General features: G+C 39.1%; 1 protein-coding gene across 2 annotated transcripts in view; it reads left to right on the top strand.

Annotated features, from left to right (window-relative positions):
* The window catches only part of GBE1 (1,4-alpha-glucan branching enzyme 1), a 155,544-nt gene that overhangs the window by 111,416 nt on the left and 18,136 nt on the right, over window positions 1-25,992 (top strand). For both annotated transcript variants that reach the window (XM_083611558.1, XM_083611559.1), the window contains exons 13-14: window positions 13,685-13,869; window positions 18,387-18,517. In XM_083611558.1, coding sequence (XP_083467684.1) covers window positions 13,685-13,869; window positions 18,387-18,517 — 316 coding nt within the window. The remainder of the gene's footprint in view (window positions 1-13,684; window positions 13,870-18,386; window positions 18,518-25,992) is intronic.

Raw genomic sequence — 25,992 nt, 5'->3', positions numbered from 1 at the left:
GAGGTTCCACTGTACTCAGAAGTAACTCCTATTGAATTCAGTCAGGCTTATTCCCAGGTAGGTGAGTTTAGAATTGCATCCTAAAGAACTCAATGTTGCATTCTCTTCACATCAAATCTATTAATTTATTGGCCACTCTTAATTCTTCTGGATAAAGCAATGAAGTGAATTGATTTCTCCTCCCCATATTTACTCAGTAGCATCACAAATGGCCTCAGGCGAAATGCTATAATCAGTTCCACCCTGAGCAGCTTTGCATAATCAGCTCCATTTTTGACCTTATGTACTGGAGACATGCCATATTTGGAAGGTATGCCATGGTAACATCATAAAGAGTTATCCTCTATTGGTTGCTCTGGAGTTTGAAGGCCGGATTCATTTCCTTGTAAGCCTTAAGCCTTTCCTTCTTTCCTTCTCTCTGAAATTCCCAGTAGGCTTGACAGTGTGTGTGTGACAGAGTAACTTTCCTAGTCATCATTCCAGTGACTTGATGTCTGGTTTCTCTGCCATTCCTTCCCTGTCCTCCTCAGTTAAATGCCATTCATCTTTATAGAATAACTTCCATTTACTATAATCCTAAGGGACGCGGGTGGCGCTGTGGGTAAAACCTCAGTGCCTAGGACTTGCCGGTCGCATGGTCGGTGGTTCGAATCCCCGCGGCGGGGTGAGCTCCCGTCTTTCGGTCCCAGCTCCTGCCCACCTAGCAGTTCAAAAGCACCCCTAAGTGCAAGTAAATAGGGACCGCTTTATAGCGGGAAGGTAAACGGCGTTTCGGTGTGCTGCTCTGGTGCTGGCTCGCCAGAGCAGCTTCATCACGCTGGCCACATGACCCGGAAGTGTTTCCGGACAGCGCTGGCCCCCGGCCTCTTAAGTGAGATGAGCGCACAACCCTAGAGTTGGACACGACTGGCCCGTACGGGCAGGGGTACCTTTACCTTTTTCCTATAATTCTGATAAACAAAACAAATACCAGACTGCTGAATGAAGCCAGAGCAAGATGTTCTGGTCCTTCCTTCCCGACTAGTCACCATGATGCAACAAAGCAAAGGTAACCCGAAGATTAAATACGGTGAGCCCACAAAGACTTTGGCCATCCCAGCTGCCATTACACACAATGTGTTTTGAGTTTGCATGAGTTTGGCTTTAGGTGCAATCCCTGGAATGTAAACCCAACCTCCACACACCCCTGGTAAATGCTTAGTGAAGAACAAATGTTAAAAGAGTTAAGCAGCTCTTTTAAAGCCTAACATAGGGTGGATGAAGTGGAAATGAAACATGTATTCTGTGATTTGGCCTGTTACATCAAGTTTTGCTTTATTGTTGTAGTAGTCTAAGCAGGAGTCGGCAATTTTGTCCTTGGTTAGCCTTCTTCCTCAAAACTGCTATTTGATATTTAGGAATTGTTCCTCACCAGCTGAGTATATCTTTTTAAAAGAAGGCCATTTTTCACAGTAACTTGATTGCTCCATGCTTGCCACTGCACAGTTGTGTGTCTCTGTGTGTTTGAAAGGGAATACTGCAGCTGATGTGACAGTGTATGTTTTGCTTTTTTAGAATTTTAGAAGACAAATGTTCAAAACTGTTTTTCCCTCTAAGCAGGGAGGGGGAAGCAGAGAAATTATTATAGCCAAATTAATTTAAATGGAATCTGAATTTAATGTGAGGAAACTTATTTTATATTTGGGCCATCTGCTGCTTTGGCAAAACTTTGTAACTATCGGGCTTGTTGCCATCTTTATTGCTATAATTTTTTATCGCAGTTTCTTTTCATGAATAGAAGTTCACCTGGTAATTTTTGCTCCCACTTGCAAGAGAAAATATTGCCATTTGAACTTACAAAAAAGGATACTTTTATCCACAGCAGCAATTCTGATCAGAGCCATCCTTCCTACAAATGACTGTGTTTTTCATTCCCTCCCACTCTTGTTTTGTTCCTGTATTTATAGGGCAGTAGTTTTGCCTTTGTATGTTCTGTGCACACTCATGTTGTATTAATACAGAGCCATAAGTATGGGTTGCAGGGCAATTACAAGATATTAAGCCTTTCAGGTTTGTAGCAGACCACTGGTAAAGCATTTGATGTATTATCAAGTTAGAGCACCGCAATTTTGACCCACTTGAGAAATAGGGAAATATAAGGAGAGAGCATAAATTTAGGACTGACTAATAGCAACTCAAAAGAAAAGAGAACTCAAATGAGATGTGGTAGATGATTATGATTCAACCATTAATTCCAAAAGTAAGAACATCTTTTAAGTGTGTGTGTGTGTATGTGTGTGTGTGAAAGAGAGAGAGATCAATGGTTTTTTAAAAAATAATAGTTTATTTATTTGCATGTAGCTGAGGTTGACTTTTGGAGTGCCCCATGTAAACAGTTCCATGTTCAAGCAATAGCACAGGATAGTGTTGACCTGAAGCCCACAAAGAAGCATTGAGCAGGTTGTGTCTGTCCAATTATCTTGTTCATCCTCTCCCTTCAGACACAACCTGCCACCTGAACGTAGGAGGGACTATTTGTGGGGCTGACTGTGTGAGATCATTTGTTTTCCCTTTTACATTTATTGTTGACATGCAGAGGGCCGGGAGGCCAGCTGATAAGCCCCAGCTGTGTTGTCTCCTTCCATCGGCCCGTGCTCCGACATAGATCAGCGACCCGGACTTCAGAAGCCAGGGCACGCTATTAGCAGAGTGTACTGCGCACACAGAATAGGCGTGAGGCTTGTGAAGTCATACTATTACTACAGATTTATTAATCATAAATCAGAACAAAGAAACATGTCGTCTCTCTCTCATGTCGTCTCAGAGAGAACAGCAAAAAGCTATACACAAACGGAAGTTCCCAGCATACTGTGCTGGAATGTAAACAGACATGTGACACACAACAATCTCATGCCTGTTCCTTAAGGTGGAATGGAAATGTCAACATTTATATCCCATACTTCTCCCATTGTGGAATCCCATTTGGTGTGCTGCGTGTAAGTGCAGTAGAATAGGACAAAGTTACCCTGGGAAATGTGCTGTGGGAGCACGTTGTTGGATATGTGTTGTCTGTTTGTTCATTTCATTATTTCATTATTATTTTATCACATCTATACACCAGTTTTACTTGAAGGAGCCGAAAGTCATATGCATCATTCTCCCCTTCTTATTTTATCCTTACGGTAAGTGACTGGCCCAAGGGCACCTGAAGTGGGAGCCAGGATCTGTGTCTCCCCAGCCCTATTCCAGCATTCTAATTGCTACATCACCACCTCTTGGGGGAATATATCTATATCTGTCCAGTAAATATTGTGAGTGTAGCAGATGAGGCACAAAACTCTGTTCCGAAACACATGGGCTGAATATACAATTTGCCCAAGTGACATTGGAGTTCGCTATTTGGGACCTTCCATCAAACAGCTGTGTTAGGAAAACAAATGGCCCCGATTTTTCTTTCGTCTTTCTGTAGCAAACCTGATTACATGAAAAGTGGCGAATGGACTAATGTCACTTAACAGAACCGCATCGTGTGACTCATCAAAACCCTTTAATGCTCTTTCTTCAAAGCATTTCCTTGTCAAAGATATAGAAGAAAGAAGATAAAAGGGTTTGCATCATGTAAAAAGCATACACTCCACCAGAATTGCCTACAGAGACTGAACGCGATAACGTTCTGTTAGTCCTTATGTAAAATAGTTGATACAGTATCTCAATATCCTTGGCTGTCAGTGTATGAATTTACCTTCCATTTCACCTCTTTTCCGACCCTTCTTTGCCCCTTTTTATCTCCCTGCTTCTAACTTGCTTCAAAGTTTTGTATTCCCTCTTGTCTCTCTCCAAGTAAGCATGCATTGCATGAGACGCTTGGATAAAGGTTCCTCCAATCCTGTTAAAATACAGTGTTTTATCGCATTGTTTTGTTAAAAAAAAATTATAGCCAAGGTAACATTGTGGACTCTTCGCTACTGCTTGGTTTTAAAACCAAGCAGTTGCAATTTTGTTTTGAAAGCTTTCATAGTTTAGGATCCAAGGGGTTACATTAGGGATTCTCAAAGCCTGGAAGTCTAGTGAGATATTCCCTTATGAGATGTTTCCTATTTCTTTTTTCCTGAGGCGCTTTGAGAGCATTTGTCAATTTGGGAAAGTCAAATATCATCCGGGACTCTCTGAGAACAGGAACTAGGACTAAGAAAGCTTACTTTTTCTTGACTGCCCATCAACTGTAATAAGTTGCAAAACTCATTGAATGCATGAACCTTCTCGCCTGGTTTTCTGGTGATTAATTCTAGCCATAATTATATGGATTGCTCATACTGTCTCCTGGAATTTTAGGCAATGTCACAAGTGTTTGAAAGTGTTGCAACATTATAATAGTTGTTATATTAAATATTAGAAGGAAAAATGTAGAAGAAGTTGGGAATGGGAATTAAAAACAGTAAGTTAATTGGGCATCTTGTAAACTGATAAGCTTTTACCCTTGTAAATAATGGGAGCAGCTTTAGTTCACATATGTTTAAAAACGCACAAATTTGCTCAACTTCTTTAAGGTATCTCTAACCCTCACTGGCAAGGGAAAAAAGCATTTCAAGCTTTTAACTTCTACCTTGCTGTTATTTATAGCAATCATTTTGGGGACAGCTTTGCCTAAAAATCTCATGTTGTTGTTTTTTTTTAAAAAAAATAGATGAAGAAAATATATTTCAGCTTCTCCTGTACTTTGTATTTACTGCTGAGCCATGTAAATTCCTGCAAATGGATGTATTATACATTTTCACTGTGTGCTTAGATTTTTCTTCCTGAAATACATCTTGACAAGATGACACATTGAAAGGAATCAAATAGGATGTCCAGCTTCATCTGATATCCATGCAACATGGGTCATTTGTTTTGGTTATACATATTGTTTTGTTGCACTTATATTTAGAAATCTCATTATAGGCTCCTTTTATTGTCTTTTCAGATGGAGTAATACCTGTGGAGTGTAATTGCAGATAGACAATTTTCTTTCTCTGCAGTAGTTTTGAACTTTGTATTTGATAAAATTAATATGCACTCAAAATATGGATTTAGTTCTTTGGACATTTCCCACAATCTCATTGTGCAGCTCATCCCTATTGCAGCAGTCATCCTAAAGCAGTAGGATTGGTTTGGCAAAATGTCTTTCTTTACTGTCAGTATAAGCATTTGTTTTGTTTTTATCTGTGCCTACTCTATACTATACAGATATGTCATCTAACTTTGAATATCCATGAAGAATTATTTAATGTTTGCCTTGTAAATTCTTTTGCTGAGAGGTAAGAGAATACAATAAAAATTTAAATGCCTTTCTGCTAAGGGCTGAAATTGATGTAGTTCTAGAAAAAGAAGGCATCTCCTTCCGAAATGTAGGCGAGCTATATTTGGACAATTTTCATTTGCTCAGTAAGATAAATGTATTCATCAAATGCAAGAATTTTATAAAAGAAATGGAAAAAGAGTTCCCCCTTTACATTTTAAAAGGCATAGCATTCAGTCCAGAGCCTATTGTGTATCAAATTGTAATATATACCCGAAGCTCCTGAGTAAGAGATGCTAACCGTTGACTTAAATGAAGGAAGACGTCCATGCATAGGTTGCTTTGCCAGGAGAGCTTCATGAGTGCTATGGGCCTTGAATAAGGGTCGTAGACAGCATTCTTTTCTTGCAGAACGTATCAAGTTTCCTCCCTGAAATCTCCAGTTAAAAGGATTGGATCAGGTGAAAGACACTAGCGAACTGTGTTCCTCAGTTCATGGTAGGTGACAGGGATGATAGGAGTTGTCCAAAATATCTTGAGGGAAGTAGGTTGGAGAACGCTGGAGGGATTATACCGAATTAGATGGACAAAAAGTCTGACCTGGTATCAGGCAGACTCACGTGTTTATTTTATTTATTACATTCAAATCTCAGTTTCTTCCAAGGAGCTCAAGGGGGTATACATGCTTCCTCCTTCCCATTTTATCCTCACAACAACCCTGTGGGGAAGGTTAGGTTAGGCTGGGAGTAAGTGACTGGCCCAAGCTCACCCAGTGAGCTTCATGACTGAGTGGGAGTTTGCTCTATGCTCTTTACCTGTAAGATATTCCTGGGGTGATGCAGTTGCCAAGGCTAATGGAAATGTATTCAACAACACTGAATATACACAAATGATCTCTCCAGCAAGTTTTTTATATGTTTAACTACTAAACATAGTAGTTTGTATCATAGACAAAGAGTGGCATTTTTAAATGGCATGTTAGTACTGACTCAGTTGCAGTTTTTTGCATTGATGCTTTCTGGCTCACACTGGATTTTTTTAAAAAAACGACCAGGCTCATTCCAGAATGTACCAGTATGTACAAGATGACGGTTCCATGACTAGTACCACCCACATTACTTGATACTTACATATATTTGCCAGCCTTGCTAAAATCAACAACATGGTAGGGGAAAAAAAATGACAGTCATAACATTATCTGTGTCTATTCTTGCATGCCCGTTTGCACAGAAATGGACCTGCAGATACATTATGGCATCTCCTATTACTGAACTCTGTGTGATCAAACACAAATTTTCATGTACAGAAGACAAAATAGTGGCTCTTACCATTTTCCATACTCAGCAGGATCCCAGTGAGGGCTGCACACAGGGGCCCACAATTTTAAACCGTCTGACTGAACCCATAAGGGAATCATTAACTAAGATAATTAAAATAATAACTAAGATAATTATTTTAAAAAGTTATACCTGGTTGAAACATTGCTTGATTCATGAGCTGTTGGTGCAGTATTAGCCAATGAATGTTTGCTCAAAATGTGTTTGTGTTCAATGGTGGCTATTTTCAAAACATTTGAAGCATCTTCGGAGGAAGGATTGCCTGTAGCCCAGTAGTAAGCAGATGTTTTGGGTGCAATCAACCCCCAGCATCTAAATAGTGCTGTGAAAGATTCCTGTTTGAAACTCTAGACAGCCATTGCATTTCAGTATAGATGAGCATGGACCAATAATCCTGCCTTTTAAAAACAAGACTGTGCTTTAGATTTTTCTATGCTTTATTCTATGGTGCCTTTAATGTATGTTGTTTATTCATTATCGTAAGTCACTTTGGTTGCATTGGCAAAAGAAAAATAAAAAAGTGACGAATAAGTTTTAATAATATGAACGTAGGGCCAGTGTATATAGGATTGCAGCCTTAGTCATCAGTTGTGCTTTGCATTATTAACATTAAGCGGTAGTGTTTCTCTCTTGCCCCCTAGACTTGTAGAAATATGGTTTTGAATGTTTGTTTGAATGGTAATCACATTGAAATAGCATGTTTTCGTTCAGCACTGGCATATTGCTTTAAATGTTTGTCGATTTATAAAGATTAAGCAGTGGTTTCATAGAATCTGGGACACATTCCAACTGCAAGCCTTACTTATTAAGGATTTCCCCATATCTTTATTAGCGAAGTTGGAATTAGAAATGAAATACCTTTTGCAACTAACTGGCTTACCTTTGGTATGCTGCTGAATTGTGCGGAAGGAAAAAATGCCCACAAAATATCTACCTAGTTTTGTTTTACATTTTAGAAGTCTTTATGAGTGTTTCTGCTACAGTACTGTGGTGGAGAGAGGTTAACCTCTAGCAGGCAAGATAAATAAAGTAAATTATTTTCCTTAAAAGGTTTTTAAACGATTCAGATACAGGGTGGTGGTGAAGGGAGAGGATGTATCTCTGGTCTCCAGTGATAGCGAGACACTACCCAAAACATGCCCTTGGCATCTGCAGAACCACAATCCATAAAGCCCTACAGATTGCACTAGCTGGGACGGAAATCATGTCTTCCCTTTATCAGCAAGTAGCAGATGGCGTGCTTGGGAGAAATATGATTTCCCCACAACTGTCATACTATCTTGGGGAAAGTGGTTGGGATTCTCCACAAAGTCTATGCATTCTTCATGCAGTAAACTAATTTCCTTTAAAGGCCCCAAGGGGATTGAATGCTTCCTCCGTTTGGGAAACTTCCTGCATCCTGTGCAAGATGCATTTCTTTGCTCTCCCCCCTGACGCATTTTTTGTCATCATAGTCCTTTTAGACAGTGGTAAACTCTATTTATCAACAAGAATGTATCTCTTCTCCATGTCAGCTTTGAAATAAGTGTGAAGTATTGCACTATATAAAACGTTTGGATTTAGTAGTTGCTTCATGTCTGAGGGTTTGGGGTGGGTTGCAACGGCATAAGAATCAGGATATAAATTATCCTGGCTTGTAATTTTGAATGTCTGTTGCTTCATGAATATTAATGTATTCATGAAGCTTGACATCTGTCACTTGGGATGTTCAAAAGTTTTCTATTTTTAAAAATGACAAGTTTAATGGCTCTTTTTAGAGCCAGCTAGTCTGGGGGAGTTTGCTGGAATATCTTGACAGGGTTGTTTTGCACATTTTTTGCACCAAGTTGTGAAGCTCCCAGATAGCTTTGTTGCTTGTCAATTTTGACACCTATTTCAGTCCTCTTTGTAGTATAATTAAGTATCTGGTGGATCCCCGGGCTATGTAGACATGCTGATGGCATTTCTAGATGAACTGCTTTCTCAGATCAGTGCTGCTTTATGCTTTTCATGTTAACTATATATTTAAAGAACTATATGACGATAATAGCAAAGAACAATGCAAAATCATTTGGCTCTTGAATTGTAACGATTTCTGTATTTTCAGCACTGTGGCTGCGTTAAATAAACACTCATCATTTTCTAAAGCACAAAAATAAGTGCCTCTTGTTTCAGGAGAACTAAATCACTTGTAAAGGTGTTGCCAGTTGAACCATCCTCATCCTGCTTTAAATTTGCAGCCTCTGGGAAACATAACCTGATATTGGAAAATTGCACTAGAGGGCCATTCTAGATTCAAAGATCTTTGGTATGTTCCATCAACACACTGTAGGTGCCTCTGCCTTGGCTTCAGCTCTAGGTAAATTCATTTCTAAATCCTACTGTTTAGGCTAGTATCAATCCATAGAGCACTTATAATTTTATTGTGACGCTGGTAACTTACTTACAATAGAGGTCTACATTGAGACAAAAACATAACAGAAACATACAAAGCATAGTCTTCCTTAATAATCTTCCTGACATTTCTGGTCAACAGGGCCAAATGCTCACTTTCAGGTTTCAGGATAATGGATGCCTTGAGTCCTGGGCATATTCCTGGGTAAGAGGGTTGTCTACAAATGCAAGCATTATAGAATCAGCAAAATTTCAGGGACCCAGATGTGTTCCTTGAAAAGATCCCCTTAGCTCATGGCATGAAAGGAACTGCAGAGCCTTACTTGTCCAAGATGCCAGATAATCATCTTTTTCCACAGGCACTAACAAAGGACTGTAATTTTATGCAAGAGTTTTAAATGTATTTTTAGTATACCTTCTAAATCCATGACGGGTAAATTGCCAGCACCATGTACTGCCAACAGTAATACACAGATTCCCTTACAACTGCGCATCAGCATGGCTGTTTTTAATATATCAGTTTATTCATTGATGTCTGCATAGAAAATCGTAATTCACAAATGCACATATACACAGTGGTATACTTCAATTAATTCCTATGTGAAATTAATATTCATTATAGTTTTGTGAAATAAAAGCATCTACTAATCAAAATGTTAAGCTAATGGAGTTTTCTCCCCCACTCCCAATTAGTATTGTTGTCTCACATTCCATCACTTGTAGCAGCTGGCTCGTTGTCAATTTATAGTTTGGACCTTTACATAGAAATGGAGGGAGGAAAAGAAATTAATTACTGAGAAAGAAATCCCAATAGTACTTTAGTGCTCAGAAATCTTCAGTTACCCACTTGTTAAAGCTGCTGGTTGTGCAAGAAATGAAAAACAAAAGGAGAATCCTGCAGATATTTTTCTTGAAGGCTACCATTTGTAAGTGACAACCACATAAGCAGCTGTGTGTTTGTCCATCTGTCACAGTATTCCCTGCTCTGACTAACAGTGGGCAGAGACTGTTCACATCACTTGTTACCTGGTTATTTTTTTAAAAAAATATTTTTTATTAAAGATTTCTTAGTTTACAAAAATGCATGCATTGTGTCTTCTACAGATCAGTTTCGTTTGTTGTGAGACAAGGAAAGAGGTGGGGTGGGGTGGGAATGCTTCTAGTACTTAGTGTACAGTGGTACCTCTGGTTACGAACTTAATTCGTTCCGGAGGTCCGTTCTTAACCTGAAACTGTTCTTAACCTGAGGCACCACTTTAGCTAATGGGGCCTCCTGCTGCCACCGCACGATTTTTGTTCTCATCCTGAAGCAAAGTTCTTAACCCGAGGTACTATTTCTGGGTTAGTGGAGTCTGTAACCCGAAGTGTTTGTAACCTGAGGTACCACTGTACGTGTGAGATTTTGTGTCAGCGTCACTTGTGTTGGTTCTCTTTCTATTCACTTGTTATATTCCCTAGGTAGTGAGAGAGGTTGGGGGTGGGCTACTTGATTCTTTTAAGATGAGATGCCAGGGATTGAACCTAGGGCCTTCTGCTTGAAAATACTCCATCAAGCACTGAGATATTGCTTCTATCCATTGGCTGGATCCTGTGATAAAAACCTACTGTGGTGCCCATGCATTCCAGGGAACTGTAGCATTGGCTTGAAGAAACATCATTCTGGTTTAGCTTTTCTATGTGTTTGCATCTTACAAATAACACATGGGCTTCCGGAATGCTGACATGTGAGGGCTTTTTTGAGCGGTGGAGTGGGGAGCAGTGTTGACACCTCATTGCTGCCCTGGGCTCCTTTAGGAGGAAGGCTGGGGTGCAAATTTAATAAAATAAAAATAAAATTATGTCTTATACTATCTTCCCTCTTATAAAGGATATTTATTGTTTTTCATTATTTTGCTAAATCTTCTAGTGGCCAAGTGCAGAATAAAGACTACAGGTGCTTTGTTCAGACTTAAAGCTAAGCTGTACTTTATCAGAATGAGCCTTGCTCACTTTGGCCTGCTCTTCAAGAATAGCCACTGGAAATGTAGAAGCATTGGGTTCTATTTTTAATTAACCGTAGTTCATTGTTATGTCCAAGCCTGGGCAACTGTGGTTTAGTCATGCCTACTTTCAATAACAATAATTTATTGAATTTATATACCCGGAGGGTCTCAGGGCGGTTCACAGAACAAGATCAACATAATAAAAACCACAATATATATAATCAAAATAAAAACAACAACCCAGTAACACCCCCCTCCAAAAAGAGCCACATTTTAAAAGGGCATAGGATGTCAATCAGATCAACCAAAGGCCTGGTTTAAAAGGAACATTTTTGCCTGGCAAATAAAGGTGTATAATGAAGTCGTCAATAAACTATAGTTATGATTAAGTACAGTTGGGTGTGATTCTTCATTGGGATATGGAAACAAAAATTCCCAAGCTCCTTGTGTCAGTGCTGAATGAGGAGAGGTGAGTGAGCAATGACAAGCGCAAGGTTCATGCATATAGCATTATGTTCATTTCAGGCTAAAGTTTAGGCATGAAAGGCTAAGTGTTTACTTCTCAAAACAGCCAGAATCACAGTTAAGTTTAAACTCAGTAGCCTGGTTCACATTTCATGCTTAGCAAAACCATGGTTGAGTGCAAATGTGCAGGATCTGGGAGAGATCACAGCCACGTTGCTCCTTTCTGGCTGCTGTGCTACACTAAGCTAAGCTGTTGTTTTTGGTTAGTTTATCATTCAAACCCAGCCTTGTCATCTAGTTTTCCTGGATAAGCCCTAAGCCATAAACCCAAAGACAAACTTTGGTTACAACTTACGGTTAGTCTGGAGTAACCATGTGCGAAGTTTTATTTGTATTTTTGTTTGTCTTATTCGTATTTTTGCTGGAAGCCTCCCTGGGTGATGGGGGCAACCCAGTCAGGTGGGTGGGAAATTATAAGAAATTTTTATTATTATCATCATCACCATCTCTGCCACTGTCTGTCTCCTGTTTCCTCTTCCCCTCCTAATGTAGACTAGAAAAGTACAGCTTCTCCCAGCATCATTTTCTAGACAATCCATGTGTACTACATTTTTCTCATGCTTCTTTTCAGAGATTAAACCTGAGAGTGCATTCTTTTTAAGGCTAAAATGTTACGTTGATCTGAAATTCTACAAGGCTTTTAAATTTTTTTATTTAAGCTACCTTTTGTCTTTTATACCTGTCTCCAAAATACATGTTGTTTTTCATTCACATCACTCAAGTCTTTCCTAACCTTACCTAGCACACATGAGATAGGAATGTATGCATACATTGTATATAGCACCCATCTGAATTTGGATACCATCATATAATACCATTTTTATATAATGAGCATTCTTGTTTTGATTTGATGCAAATTTCACTATCGTACTCTCCCAACATTTTCATCATATTTTCAATCCGTTATTAGCCCAAGGTCACTTTCACTGTTTTTCTGTGATTCAGGCACAGTACTTCATACTTATGTTAGTGTTTTGTGATGGTTTGCTTTTTTCTGAATGTGGAGCTTAATGGCTGCATATGTCAAGATGAAATTTAATTTGCTGCTTGGTGGTTCATTTACAAAGTGGCAATATTCAAAACTATTTGCGTTTTGTGCCTTGTTTTTGCTTCTTTTACGATGGATTTGTTTTTTGGGCCTAGCTAATATTTCTAGCTAGTATTCCAAGTATGAACAGTGTTTAGAAACATATTTTTATAAGCATAGATTCTCCCACAACTGTCTGTATTTTTCCTTTATGGTTCCTAATTATGAAAACCTCAGGGAAGGCCTCAAATGAAAACTCCATGCATGAATTTAGCATTCCTCTCCAAGTTGTCTTTCTATTTGAGTTTATGAAATAGATGTCTTTCTCCACAACCTGGTACCCTTCAGATGTAGGTTGGACTTCAGTTCCCATCAGCTCCAACCAGCATGGTCAGTGGTTGAGGATGATGGACATTTAATTCTGCAACATCTGCAGACCACCAAATTGGGAAAGACTGATCCTCGTTTGTGGGCAAGAGGAGAAGCCAACCAATCTAATGCATCTGTTGCATTCAAAAAGCAAACATTGTTAAATGTGCTGGCCTGCTCATACATTAATATTTGGTTTATATAACATCCTCAGATTAAAACACACTTTATTTCAATGTCTGAAATATGTAGGAGGAAAGATTCCTCCCTCTAACGTCATGTAACACAGTTCTCCCCATGTTGGGATCTCCAGATGTTGTTGGAGTACAAGCCCCATCATCGTCAGCTAGCATGGGAGAGAATACATTGCTTAGAATACTTTTGCAAGCAAGTCAAACAAGCCACCTGCCAATTTTTTTACTTTAGATTTCACTTCTCAGCTGTTCATAGGATGATTAAAGTGCAACTTTTTCAATGTCCACAGCTCTGGTGACAATGGAACACCCACCCACCCAGTAGTCTCTTGTCTAGTCTCTGATCTTCTTAGTGGATCATTTGTTGCTTTTAGGACTCTCAGAGTCAGCACTGTCTTTTTTTAAAAATGTGGTGTCTTGACCCTCCAGTGTTGGCATGTGGCCTCTGGAAAGTTGCCCACTCCTGGTTCAAAGACCTGAAAACTTGCATTAAAAATATTTAATGAAAAATAGTTTAAGTATGTATTTTTAAGAACTATGCATTTGAATGTGTCTTGGAGAGGTGTTAACTATCGCAGACATATTTATATTGTATCTCTTTATCTTTGTTTTGTTTAATATAGGTAACGAGTTTGGGCATCCAGAATGGTTAGACTTTCCCAGACAAGGCAATAATGAAAGCTACCATTATGCCAGGAGACAGTTTCATTTAGCTGATGATCAGCTTCTTCGCTATCGATTCCTAAATGAATTCGACAGAGATATGAACAAGTTGGAAGAAAGATTTGGCTGGCTTTCATCACCTCCGGTAAAGTATATACATTAAGTTTTTTGCATTTGTCACAAGTATTGTGCATGTTTGAAATTCTAATAGTAAACTGCATTTGAAAAGAAAATAAAACATTTTCTTATATTCTGCTTTCTCCTTTTAACATATTTTCAAAACGTATGAGTGGTGATGTTGTGTTCATATAACAATGAAAAACAGTCTCCTGTTTACCATGAAAAGAAAGATATTTTCTTTCCCCTCCATTTGATATATTTTATTTTATTTATGCCCAGTAATAAAACTGTCTAGATTTCATCTAATGTTTAAATTATTTTGACATATTTGTTTGATAATAATAACTGTGCTTATTTTTAGAAAATGTTTTTAGCTTTCAATAAATTGTTAAATGTTTGTCATCATAATGTCAATATTCCACTTAACTTTAGAACTAGACTGCAAATAAACTCACTGCCAGGTTCAGTTATTGTGCTACATTTCTTGCTTTCTTACTATTCTTAGCTCCCATTAGCAAGCTTCATGTTGCCCGGTAATTTACTTAAATGAGGAACACTTTGATTGTTTCCATATTATGCAGCCTTATTTGTAAAATACTTAAGCTAGAGGTATTCAAATGCTGGTGGCAGGGAATAGGCAAAAGGTGACTTTGCATCTCTCTCTTGCATTTGGCAGCTTCCTGCAAATCATATGCTAGAAATTGGGGAGCTCTCCTGAATAGAGGCATGCAGGGGCTGAGGGGAGAACCCTGAAAATCAGGCAGCAACTGAGTGTGAAAATATATGAAATCATTGCATCCAACCATTCACAATTGAGTCAAAAATTCTACTTATATGCTATTATTAAAAGTATTTTCATCTGTTCCACACAGTGGAGAAAGACTTGCTAATTATACATCTGGAGAAAAGGCGGCTGAAATGTTGATATCTGCAGGTGGTTTGCATATCCTACCAGCAGTGATTAGAACAGCATGGTAGAAGTGTGGCTATTCCATTGGCAGGGTAATGAGGAACAGATTAGTATCTTTGCTGATACTAATGTTACCCAACCGTGTCACTCCTTCCCCCACCTGAAAGGTAGCATGAGAACTCCTGTGTGTCATAGAGAAGCCATATTGAATCTGTTCCCCACATGAGCATTGAACCAGTTTTTAATGCTATCCTCCCAACACTGCTGTCTCTGCCGCTTAGCAGTGTGATGCAGGGTGGTGGCAAGGTTGGGACTGCTCAGGCACATTGCTGGGAGCACTACTGTTGTCAGTGCGTCTTCTCATCCCCAACCTCACCTTTGCCCAGCTCTAAGATCTTGGTAAGTGTCAGCAATATCAGTGTCAGAGGGCATCTCTGCGGCACCACTCCTTGACACTGGCTCATCTTGGATGCTGATTTGGGGAGGAACCATGGTATAAGCCCCTCCCACCTGGTGCAGCCCTTCCCTCATTATTCCACCATCTTGGCTACCATACTGTGAGAGGAATGTGAATACCAGGCCTTATCTAGGAGAAAGAGGCTGCTGCTATTAGTCCATAAAACAACTAAGTGGCATATTATACACAACATAATTTAAGCCACAGAGATGTGGAAAGGGACAGGGGTGAATAAATGACCATGAAATCAGTGGCGCAGCCCTATGTGCATGGTATGGTTGGAAAATGGGCAACTATATGTTCAGAGGCAGTATGCCACTGAATACCAGGTGCTGGGGTGAGTCCCTTAATTTCCTGCCTGTGTACTTCTTGGTGGGATCTGGTGGGTCACTATGGAAAATGGGATGGTAGACTAGTTGAGCCTTTGACCTGACAGCCCCTTATGTTTTTAAGGGAGCTCATTCAGGATCAAACGACATGTGACATGTAATGAAAAGCATGCAGCAATCACTCTGGTTTTTCTTAGATCAACTTCCGTTTGGGAGGATGCTTATTGGCACCAATGAGAGCTGTTTTGCTAAGTCTCAGAGCCACATGGTGGTGCACAATTTTCAAGGGAGACATGGCTGAGGATGGAATTCTTCCCCCAGCCGTAATCACAACAACAATCCGTCCTTGTCAGCTGTAATTAATTTAAGAAAAATGAGAGACACAGCTGCACTATATAGATTAAACATAATGTGAAGCTTGGTTCTAAGAATGTTAGGTGTTGCGTCCCTGGTTCTGATGCCACTTTGCCATGAACTCAGGGACTTGCTTAAGGCTACTTAATATCTCACAGCCTTAGCCTTCTTGACCTTCCTTACATATGTTACTGGGTTAATATATATGAATTGGTTGGAGCAGTAAAGGAGCGCTAGGTAAGTATGAAGAAATAAAGGATGCTGAAGATACTAAAGGAACAAAAGATAACTAACAAGCTGTATGCATTCATTGCTCTACCTTGCAGGCTATTTTACGCACGTTTCCCAGACTGTGTCAGCACTTGTGTTGACAATAGATAGGATTGCAGCTTTTAATTATCACAGTTGCTGCCACAGGAGACTTTTTGGAAAGCTTTGCAGCTCTATAACTCAGGGAGAAAGAGAGAAGCAGCAGCAGTAAAATAACCACAGAACTTTAAAGAATGAGTCATCTTATGAAAATTAATTTCATAGGTAAACAATTAGTCTAAGGTGCCATCCATGGTTTGTTGCTTTTCTGATTCAACCAGATTTTGCATTGGAAATTAATACCTTTTTCATATTTAACATGCAAAGCAGATATGCAATAGCCAGTGGTGTTATAGTAGACTCTGTTAGTTCTTATTTTCATCGCAGCCTATCTGGCCACGCACTAGTACGAAATTGTTCTGGTGCCTCTACCAATTGTTTGTTACAGTATTAATAAATGTTCTGCTTTTCTCTTGCAACATAGGCAGACAGCACATTGTCAATAAGGATTATTTTAGAGATTTTAAAAGCCTGTATAGGAAAAATAGCACCATGAGGTCAATTACTGTATAACTTTTAAACCAGACCTCTGATCTCTGAGCCAGTATTCCTGTGCAGCCTAATCCTATACATTCTTATTGCAAGTCCCACTGAATCAGTGAGACTTGAACAGAGGCAAGAGTTCCTGCTTTAGTAAATCTGAGTCTTTCCTGCATCTGCCCTTAATTGTATTTAGTTTTCCTGTTGTTAATTCTTGCACTTTTTTTTTTTACTGCACCGTCACTCAACTTACATAGCAATCCAAACCTGGGCTATAAAAGCATGAGAGCGGAGATCCACTGCCACATCCCAAACTCTGCTGCTCATGCTGGCTAGAGAGGAAGATGGGTGGGCGTGGAATTTTCTTGTCCCTATGCCATCTCCAGCTTGATGTACGTAGCTGAGGGCCATAGATCAGGTTTCTTTCACAGAGATGGTGCAGCTTTGAAACCAGTGGTTCCACTGGTGGCTCTGCTTTGCTCCCATTCCCTGCTTTGCATCCCTACATCTAATACCACCAGTAGGAGCACCGCTAGCAGCAGTTTCTTACCTCCTGTTCTTTCTGCCGCTTCAGCAAAGGTTTTTACAGCCGCAACAGAGCCCCCACATCAAAGGCTGGTGGATGACCACTCCCTTCATATGCTAACCCCTTCTAGCAGCAAATATTAATGGATTTGGATTGCACTCTCATTGTATGTGCTTAATTTTGAGTTTCTTGCTGAATACAGGGTGCAGTACAGATTTAAAACCCCAACATTCAACTCTGATATTAATACCTAATAGCTGCCCCAGTTCAATGTGAATGCCAAGCACTTGTCTTCCAGTGGCATAGCAGGTACCCATTAGCCTTCTCCCAGCTTGAAATTAGCCCTCTGTAATTCATGCATGGTTCAAGCAAAATAGGCCTCTGAAATAGCACATGTAGCAAGCACCACTTTATAAAACAAAATTTCTTTCTGGTGTGTATAATATATAGTGAACTGAAATTGTTTAGAGTATTGTGTGCCACTTGAAGGATTGCTTCGGATGTTCCTTCCTCCCACCGCCCAACACCCACAAACACCTCTCTTCTTAAGCAATGAGGTTCTTCACTCAGCATACTTCCCATTTCCCTCTCCTGAGCAAAATTGACATGAAATTGATTAAGCATTCAAAAGTGACACAGGCAGCATCTCAAAGACACTGCTTATAAGATTCATGTCAAAAGTAAAATTCTGTGCAGCCATAAATCTCCATCAATCCAGCTGTTGGCCTAAGCAAGAAGGAACAGAGAACACTTAAAAAGAAATGTGAAGTAAAGAACAGGGCCTTTGAAAGAATTTTCTCCTCAGATGTCATTGTGGTGGATTTTCTCCACAGATATGCATACCACCACTTTCAATAGCTAAAGTGAAATATATAGCACTATAGCAGGCTCGTTATTCCTTTTTTTTCTGTTATAGCTTACCCAGCTTTTTAAAATCTGAAATCTTATATGAAGTTAGTTACTTCATGACAGACTGTCACTTACATGAACTTCTTTCATCTCCACAAACCCTTGGTTGAATTGAATATGACGGTATACATATTGCCCTACTTCTATGTGGTTTAAGTTCAAAATCATTTTAGTAAGCATCTAAATCTACCTTTTTTATCTTTTGCAGGCTTACGTGAGTGAAAAACATGAATCAAACAAAGTTATTGCTTTTGAGAGGGCAAATCTTCTGTTTATATTCAATTTCCACCCATCTAAAAGCTACACAGACTACAGAGTGGGTATAGAAAAACCAGGAAAATATCCTTTCCTTTCCTATTTGTGTTTATCATTATGACTTCATTTTGGATGTAACACTAAACTTTAGTTTAGCACTATGTGAACGAGCCTCATTCTCACTTGGTCCTTCCTTCATCTTCTCACGTCATTTAGCACAACCATGAGGAGGAGATTAGAAACACCTGCTTCCTTTTTATGTCCGGAAGGACAAGTTGTTCCATCCCAGCCTGTCTCAAACTGTGATTTGTCATCTTGGTGTGTTTCAATAAACAATAGGTTAATCACTCTTTGCCCTTTTTTAATTTAATGATAAACCTCAGTTATTGAACAGCAGGAAGGAGATGTTTTCCTCCTTGTGGTCATGCTAGAGAAGTGACAGAGGAGCTCACAAGCCTGAGGCTTACACCTTATGAATGTAAACTATTATTATTATTTACATTTATATTCTACTCTTCCCCCCCAAGGTTCCATGGGCACTAAAAACATCAATAATAAAACAATAAAATAATAAAATAATAATTAAAATCTGAAAACAGTCAAAACAGCCATAATGGCCCTCTAACAGCATGATATGTCTTCACTGTTGTTTAAAATTTGACTTCAATATATAGTTTTGTTTAGAAGTTTATTTTTGCAGTGTTGATTTAAATTCTGTTACTTTGGCTCTCCATTAGAACAAAAGGTACACTTGTAAATGCACAGTATGTTTGCATTTTATTAATTGTATAATAGCTGAACAATGTGGGGGAAAATGCATATGGTAAACATCCTTGAGTATATGGATGGACACAAATTTGTGGGAAATGTGTTTATAGCGGTAGGGTTCACATAGCTCCTGTTGTAGCTGATATTGTAATTTATATAGCACCACCAATGTGCAGTTTCTTTTCTCTATATGCAAAGCAAAAGAAAAGAAAAGATTCCTGCCCAAGAACGTTTAAAAGTTCAATAGTGGGCAGAGAATAGAGAGCTGGGGTGATGAGAGAGACATAGGTAAAAAACAATGCATCGGAGCAAAGAGAGTTACAAATCTTTAAACTGTAGTCCTAAATATCAGTTTGGGAGTAAGCCCCATGACATATGGGGACTTACTTCTGAGTAAGAATGTTCAGACTCTTGCTATTAGTTTTTTTGTGCCTTGGGATGTGACTACATTTTATACAAGGCCTTCACTTGCAAAGTAAACCATTTAATTTGGAACTTCTAGTCTGGGTCAGTTTGCATGGGAATTGGACTCCTTCCCCAGGCTCTTAAATGCACAGCCTTTAGCTAGGATGTGTTCATGCAACAGTGGGACAGGAACCAATTTGCTCCATGCCTGCCTTCCTCAAACCAAATCTGCATTCAGAGCCTTGCACCCTTTATTTGTTATTGGGATAGCAACGTTGGAGGGCCTTACATTGTTTCTCAGTATTTTCTTATCATTGTGAAATTATGCATAATTTCGTTGTACTTCACTCACTCTTTTAATGACAGCTTTGCCAGTTACCTTGAAAATTAGTAACTTCCAGGATTTAGCAAATTTTAGCTTTTATGTTCGATGGTTTTTGTTGTTGTTGTTTGCATTCAGTAACTTTATACGCACTGCCAAAGTTTATTTGGTAAATAGGCTTATTTCTTGCTCTGCATCATCACGTCGGTAGCAGTCGAGTTTCCAACATGGGCAAAGGGCCGCAGCAGGTATTTTATAATGCCCATCTATAACTTCTCTTCTCTGTGTGTGTTGCGTGAAGGCTTTGACTTTAAATGAATACAGGTTCCTGAGATGATAATCAGCTTCCAGCATGTCTCTTTAAGCCTCTCTCTGTGTTTGCTTTTCTCGTCAGCAGGACCCAGTCTCCAAAGCATCCTTGTTTTCTCATTTTCTTCCATCAGCTCATAGCTCAACTGTTCATAGAATCTGCATGAGATTTCCCCACATGCATGCTACCTCCCTCTCATCCTTGCAGTCTACCTTTGTCAAACCTGTACCTTGTCTGCCCATCAGACCTCTTCCTCTTGCATCAATCCATTTATTAAGCATCTTTTTCTTAACCCACTGTTGTCTTTCCTTTCTCTGCACTGTTGCATGCCTTGCCTCTTTGCTCCTCTAACCCTCTGGGCGATCCAATGCAAATGCCAGCCCCTGGCTGCCCTGTTTCTTCCCATAATGGAGGTTGTTGTCCTTGGAGAGGCAAACTATGTAGACTGTTTATGAATTATTCCATGACATCATTTCCATGTGGTGGTATTTAGTAGAAGGGCTTGTAGATGAAAGCTAAATTTTAGCCTACTTTACATATGTGTATGGAAAGAGAACCAAAATATTTCTGCATTATCTGTATTTTAGTATGCATGTAAACTCTTGGCATTTTCCATTGTACATATGAGATTGATGAAGACCAAAAGAATCCAGTGTGAATTAACAGTACTTTTCACCTTGAATTATGCTAGACCACTATATAGTGTACAGTTTTTGAGTCAAATTCCCTAGCTCCCATTTTCCTGTTGTGAATCGCAAGTCTCAGTGGTTTTCAGTCAATTTGGTCCATTGCTAGTTTGTCCAGGGCATCAATGCAGTCTCAACACTGTGAACTGAACATAAGCTTAGTCAAAGCAAATCTGAATTCTTATTCAAGCAAATGTTATTGGAAAATTTGTTTGAGAGATGCACCCAGTGGTAGCATTTGCTGCTGTTTCTTGTGTGCTCTCTACATTTATTTTGACTCAGTGGAAATCAGATTAGGATTCAATGAAGTGAAAATACATCAGACATTCTCAACACAAATAATTGCTTACAGAAAATTCAACATGCCCTTTTAATATTAAGAGAGGTGAAAAAATAAATCTCCTAATGGAGAAACCAATGCACAAGATATCTTTTATTTTTATTTATTTATTTGTACTCTGTCCTTCCTCCTGTAGCAGCCCAGGGCACTGTACGACGTAGTCAAAAATAGAATGTTTTTCTAGCCTATTAAAATAAAAGTAATTTTAAAAATAGTAGAAAATAATATCAGCTAAAAACAATTTACATCAGTAGAACAGACATTGACTATACTAGGCCATCAAACCCAAATTGCCTATCTCCAAATGTCTAGACAAACAAGTGCATATTTAATTTAAATCAAAATGTTGATGGGGATAGTGGGACAAATGCAACTCTATGGGGAAAGAAGTTCCACAGAGAAGACTCACAAATGGGCTAAACCCATCAACAGGAAACACACACACATGGAACGCACATGCGTTAAAGTATGCATAATCTGAACTTTGTTGCCATTTTTGCCACACTGCTTCCCAGCAGGGTGAATCACTGACATGAAAACTTCAAGCACAATTCTGACTCTATGTATGACATTGACTCTCACAGTTACCTGTGTCTTCATTTAACCAGCTTCTACCACAGAGTTAAAACTCAGGGAATTTATGGCAGAAAGCACCTGTTCTGTGTCTCAGAGCTTCTGTCCTCTTGAGACTTCACAAATGCACCCATACATGAGCATTTCATATAGCTGTAGTACTGTGTTGCCTACAATGCAAAAGAACTTTATACAGTATATGAAAAATGCATTCAAAGGAACATCTAGAGTGCCTACACAGGTATTCATCAAACCATGGTGCCACTGGACGTGAAAAACATAGGGAGAAACTCATCCACACAGCACAGTCATGCTTTTAAGAATAGCTAGCACTGTCAGCATACACTGAGAAGGCCTCTCACTCCTTCTGCTTCTTTCTGATCCAGGCTGTGAATTTCATCCAAGTAGATGAAGCTTTCAGTCATGTCTTGGAAATGTGTGTTCAACCCTCTGGCAAGAAATGATGGCGTTTCACATTCTATGGACTTTAAAAGGTTATGGATAGAAAATTTACCAGAACTTTAAAAAAAATTGGTATACACAAAAATGAAGAAATAACGTGAAGGGCTTTTGCTGTCCTTTCTTATTTGCTTACTAAATGACCCTTAGTGCCTATTTAATTTGCATTCCTGGATGATTAACTAACTTTTCATATACTATATGCTTTTTGCCTTAAACCGTGTTGTGCATAAGTCTCTTTCACTTTGCTTTCTTCTCACTACTCAGGGTTTCAGAGAGAGACAGTTGTTTTAGCCCGTTGTTTGTTGCTTGCTGTTTAATGTATTATAATTTTTTAAGTGTGTGTGTGTGTTTGTGTGTGCAGATCCTAAAAAGCTGAGGACACTGGAAGAAGATTTGGTTCTTTTTAGAGGGGAAGAGTCTTGTTGCACATGTCAAAGTACACGCAGCGTTGGATTTCACCCATGATATTTTTATGTGTTGCTGACCTATGTAGTGCTAATCTACTTGGTTTAGGTCCGCATTTTGTTTCTAGCCTTCCCTGAGATTAGCATGATGAAGGGTGGGTTTATAAACACTGTGAAATACATGGATACTACACAAACCCACACGCCCCTAACATTTCCTACCAGAGGGTTCAGAAAATTTCCAGTTCCCCATACATGTAAGTGATGTTGCCCCATGTTGTAATTTTATTTTTATTTGTGCTTTCTGGTTGGAAGAGCTGTTCCAGCAAGCAGAATATAGTCTCATCACTTACTGAAAAAGAAATTCAGATGTGTGAACTTCCAATTTCCTCCTTCCAGCTTATTTTGTTTTTTAAAGAATGGGTTGTTCCTTTACCTCCAGTGTGCATGATAATGTCACTGCAGTGCCTGAAGCTTTAAAAAAAAAGTTTTGCAAAGGGTCAAAGAGAAAGGGTTACCTCAGCTGCAAGCTTTCTAGTTTTGCATACTACATGAAGCATCAAACAATTTAATAACTAGGGTGAAGGGCATACTAATGCAGATTCATAGTAGGAATGGAGCAGTATGTCAACTGGATAGCTAAGTAAATAATGTTAGATATGGCCTGAGATCTCAGGAAGATTAGCATTAAAATTCAGGTAGCTGTACTTCTTAAAGATGTAAATTTAAGCTCCCTGACATTTGCAACCTGCACCTAGAGCTTCTAATGAGCAAATAAGGTCACTTGAATGAGTCACTGGAGTGTGATTGCCCAAGGCAAAAATGTTGCTTTGTAGCTGCTTCGTTTGCTCGCTGCTTTGAAGTGCAGTTATGTAACTGTCCCTGGTTATTAGAATTCAAGCTTTATATAAAATGAAGACAAAGAATTTAATTTAGGATCAGCCAAATGCCAAGCTCCATCAAGGTGCTTCATCTGTTAAGGTTAATATCAGGGAATGAGAACACTTTTCACCTACTATGGAAATGGTGTCTGGGCGGGGAGGGCTTTAGAATGAAATTCAGATTTCGCGTAAGGTAGTTGTCGAGCGGCTTTCTACTAGTTCGTTGCGGCATCTGCACAGTCCCAGGTCTAGAACTGCACATGTGTAAGGTGAGATACTGGAATATTCTGGAAAGCTTCAGAGGACACCTTGTAGAGTGACAACTCCTGGTAAGCAAAACTTTAATTTTTATTTTTAAAAGCAGAGTGAAATAAATTCAGTATTGCTGATGCATTTAAGTTGTTTTCACAACATTTTGTGCTACAGACAGACAAATGGAAAAAGTTTCAGACTCTATGTAAGAAAAAAATAATTATTGGTCATTGTAAATAAAATAGAAAACTATTGACTATAATAATCTCCAATACATTCAAACTGGTGGAAAATGTATTCACAAAACAAACCATCAATGCCTTTTCTGCATATATGTTGCACTGTAAAACTGAGTTTCTTTTGCTTGGACATAATTAATAGAGAACTCTCACGCCTATCACAAACAAGACCCCCACTTGAAACTTCCAATTTGTCCCTGGTCACATGAGGCAGGTGCTATCTTGCTGAAGGGGGCCTCGGTCTGGTCAGTATCAGGACACAGTTGTGAATAGTGTATATCCCGGTAGTAGATAAATGTGGTAAAATAACATTTTAAAACCCTGTTGCCTTTCACGGATGAAGGCCAGGTGAAAAATCTTCTCTTCTTGACCACACAAGATAGGGTTCATAGGAATGAAACAAAAGGAAATCCTTTTTCAGGCACAGTTTATCGCAGCAGGGCACATTTGCAAACTGAAGAAACTGTCATAGTGCCACACACACATGTATATACTTCAGAGGGCCTTCTCAGTAGTCACACCCACGCTGTGGAATGCCCTCCCATTAGATGTCAAGGAAATAAACAACTATCTGACTTTTAGAAGACATCGGAAGGCAGCCCTGTATAGAGAAGTTTTTAATGTTTGGTGTCATATTGTGTTTTAATTTGTTGGAATCCGCCCAGAGTGCCTGGGGTAACCCTGTCAGGTGGGCAGCATATAAATTTTATTATTATTATTATTATTATTATTATTAATAATAATAATAATAATAATAATAATAATTTATTTAGCTTATATGTGTTCATGTTTTGCTCTTCCTCCCCTCCCCAACTTCCCACCACCAGTAATTAGGCATTTCTAAACCTAATGTTGGGGGTGATCTTCCTGGAGAGAGCAGTTGGGGAGTCAGGAAGCTTTCCCTCCCAGCTGCAAACTCCAGAAAGGAGATTCACAAAAATCCCCTCTCACAAAAATTAGGCACGAAAAAAACCCCAAAAAAGTTCTTTCCAAGCCTAATTACAGTGGGGAAGTGTGGTTTCATAGCAACATTACAGCTGAGAAGGAAAAATTAAGCCTTAGCTTAATTTGGTGACCCATGGGTTGGGGAGGGACATAAATCAGCAGCTGTGGATTCTCTTTCTCCCCCCTCCCCAAGTACTGTACAACATGTAATTATTTCATTACACCAGAGGCTTCAATATTTTAGTGGCTCGACAATACAATACAAAAGATGCTGTTCTTATTTTATTTTATCCTCTTTGTTTTTGCAAAAGTCGCTTCAGCCTTTGTTGTGACCTCTATTTAAAATGAAATAACCATATCAGCTGTCACAAAAACAATCACATCCTTACAGCTTCACAAATGTTCTTCTGAATCTAGACATCTACATGATTGGAGGTCTCATGATAATGCCAATGATCTGTATTATCCTTATGTCACGTTTTTTGGTGTTTTTGAAGTATTTTGGATTAAGAAAGGGGGTCACATTAGGGATATAGGCTTATACCAAATCAGACTGTTAGGCCAACTGGCTCAGTGTTTTCTGTGCTCTTGAGTAGCACTGGCTGAACCCAGCTGGAGATGCCTAGATTGAACCTGGCCTCTAGGATTGAACCTGGGCCATTTTGCCTGCAGAGTATGTACTCTGCTGCTGTGCTCCACCCCTTTCTCAGAGCTACAGTCCTTTCCAAGATGATTACAGCTGTTGAAACTTGCCATTAAAATATTTTCCTAGAGGACTGTTTTATCTGTGACAGACCAGAACCGTTTCTTTTCTAAGATTCATGACGAATGTCTACAGAAATGAAATCAGAAAGGAAGGAAGCTAATAGTTCCCCCATTAATACTTTGATCAATGCTGGCATGCCACATTTTTCAGCAATTGGGCATAAATTCTCATCAGCCTTCTCTAAACAAAAGGTCTTAATTATGCCG

This window comes from Podarcis filfolensis, assembly GCF_964270895.1.
Source record: "Podarcis filfolensis genome assembly, chromosome: 4".
Lineage (NCBI taxonomy): Eukaryota > Metazoa > Chordata > Lepidosauria > Squamata > Lacertidae > Podarcis > Podarcis filfolensis.
Note: the sequence above shows the minus strand (reverse complement) of the source record. Positions and strands in the feature narration are given on the sequence as shown.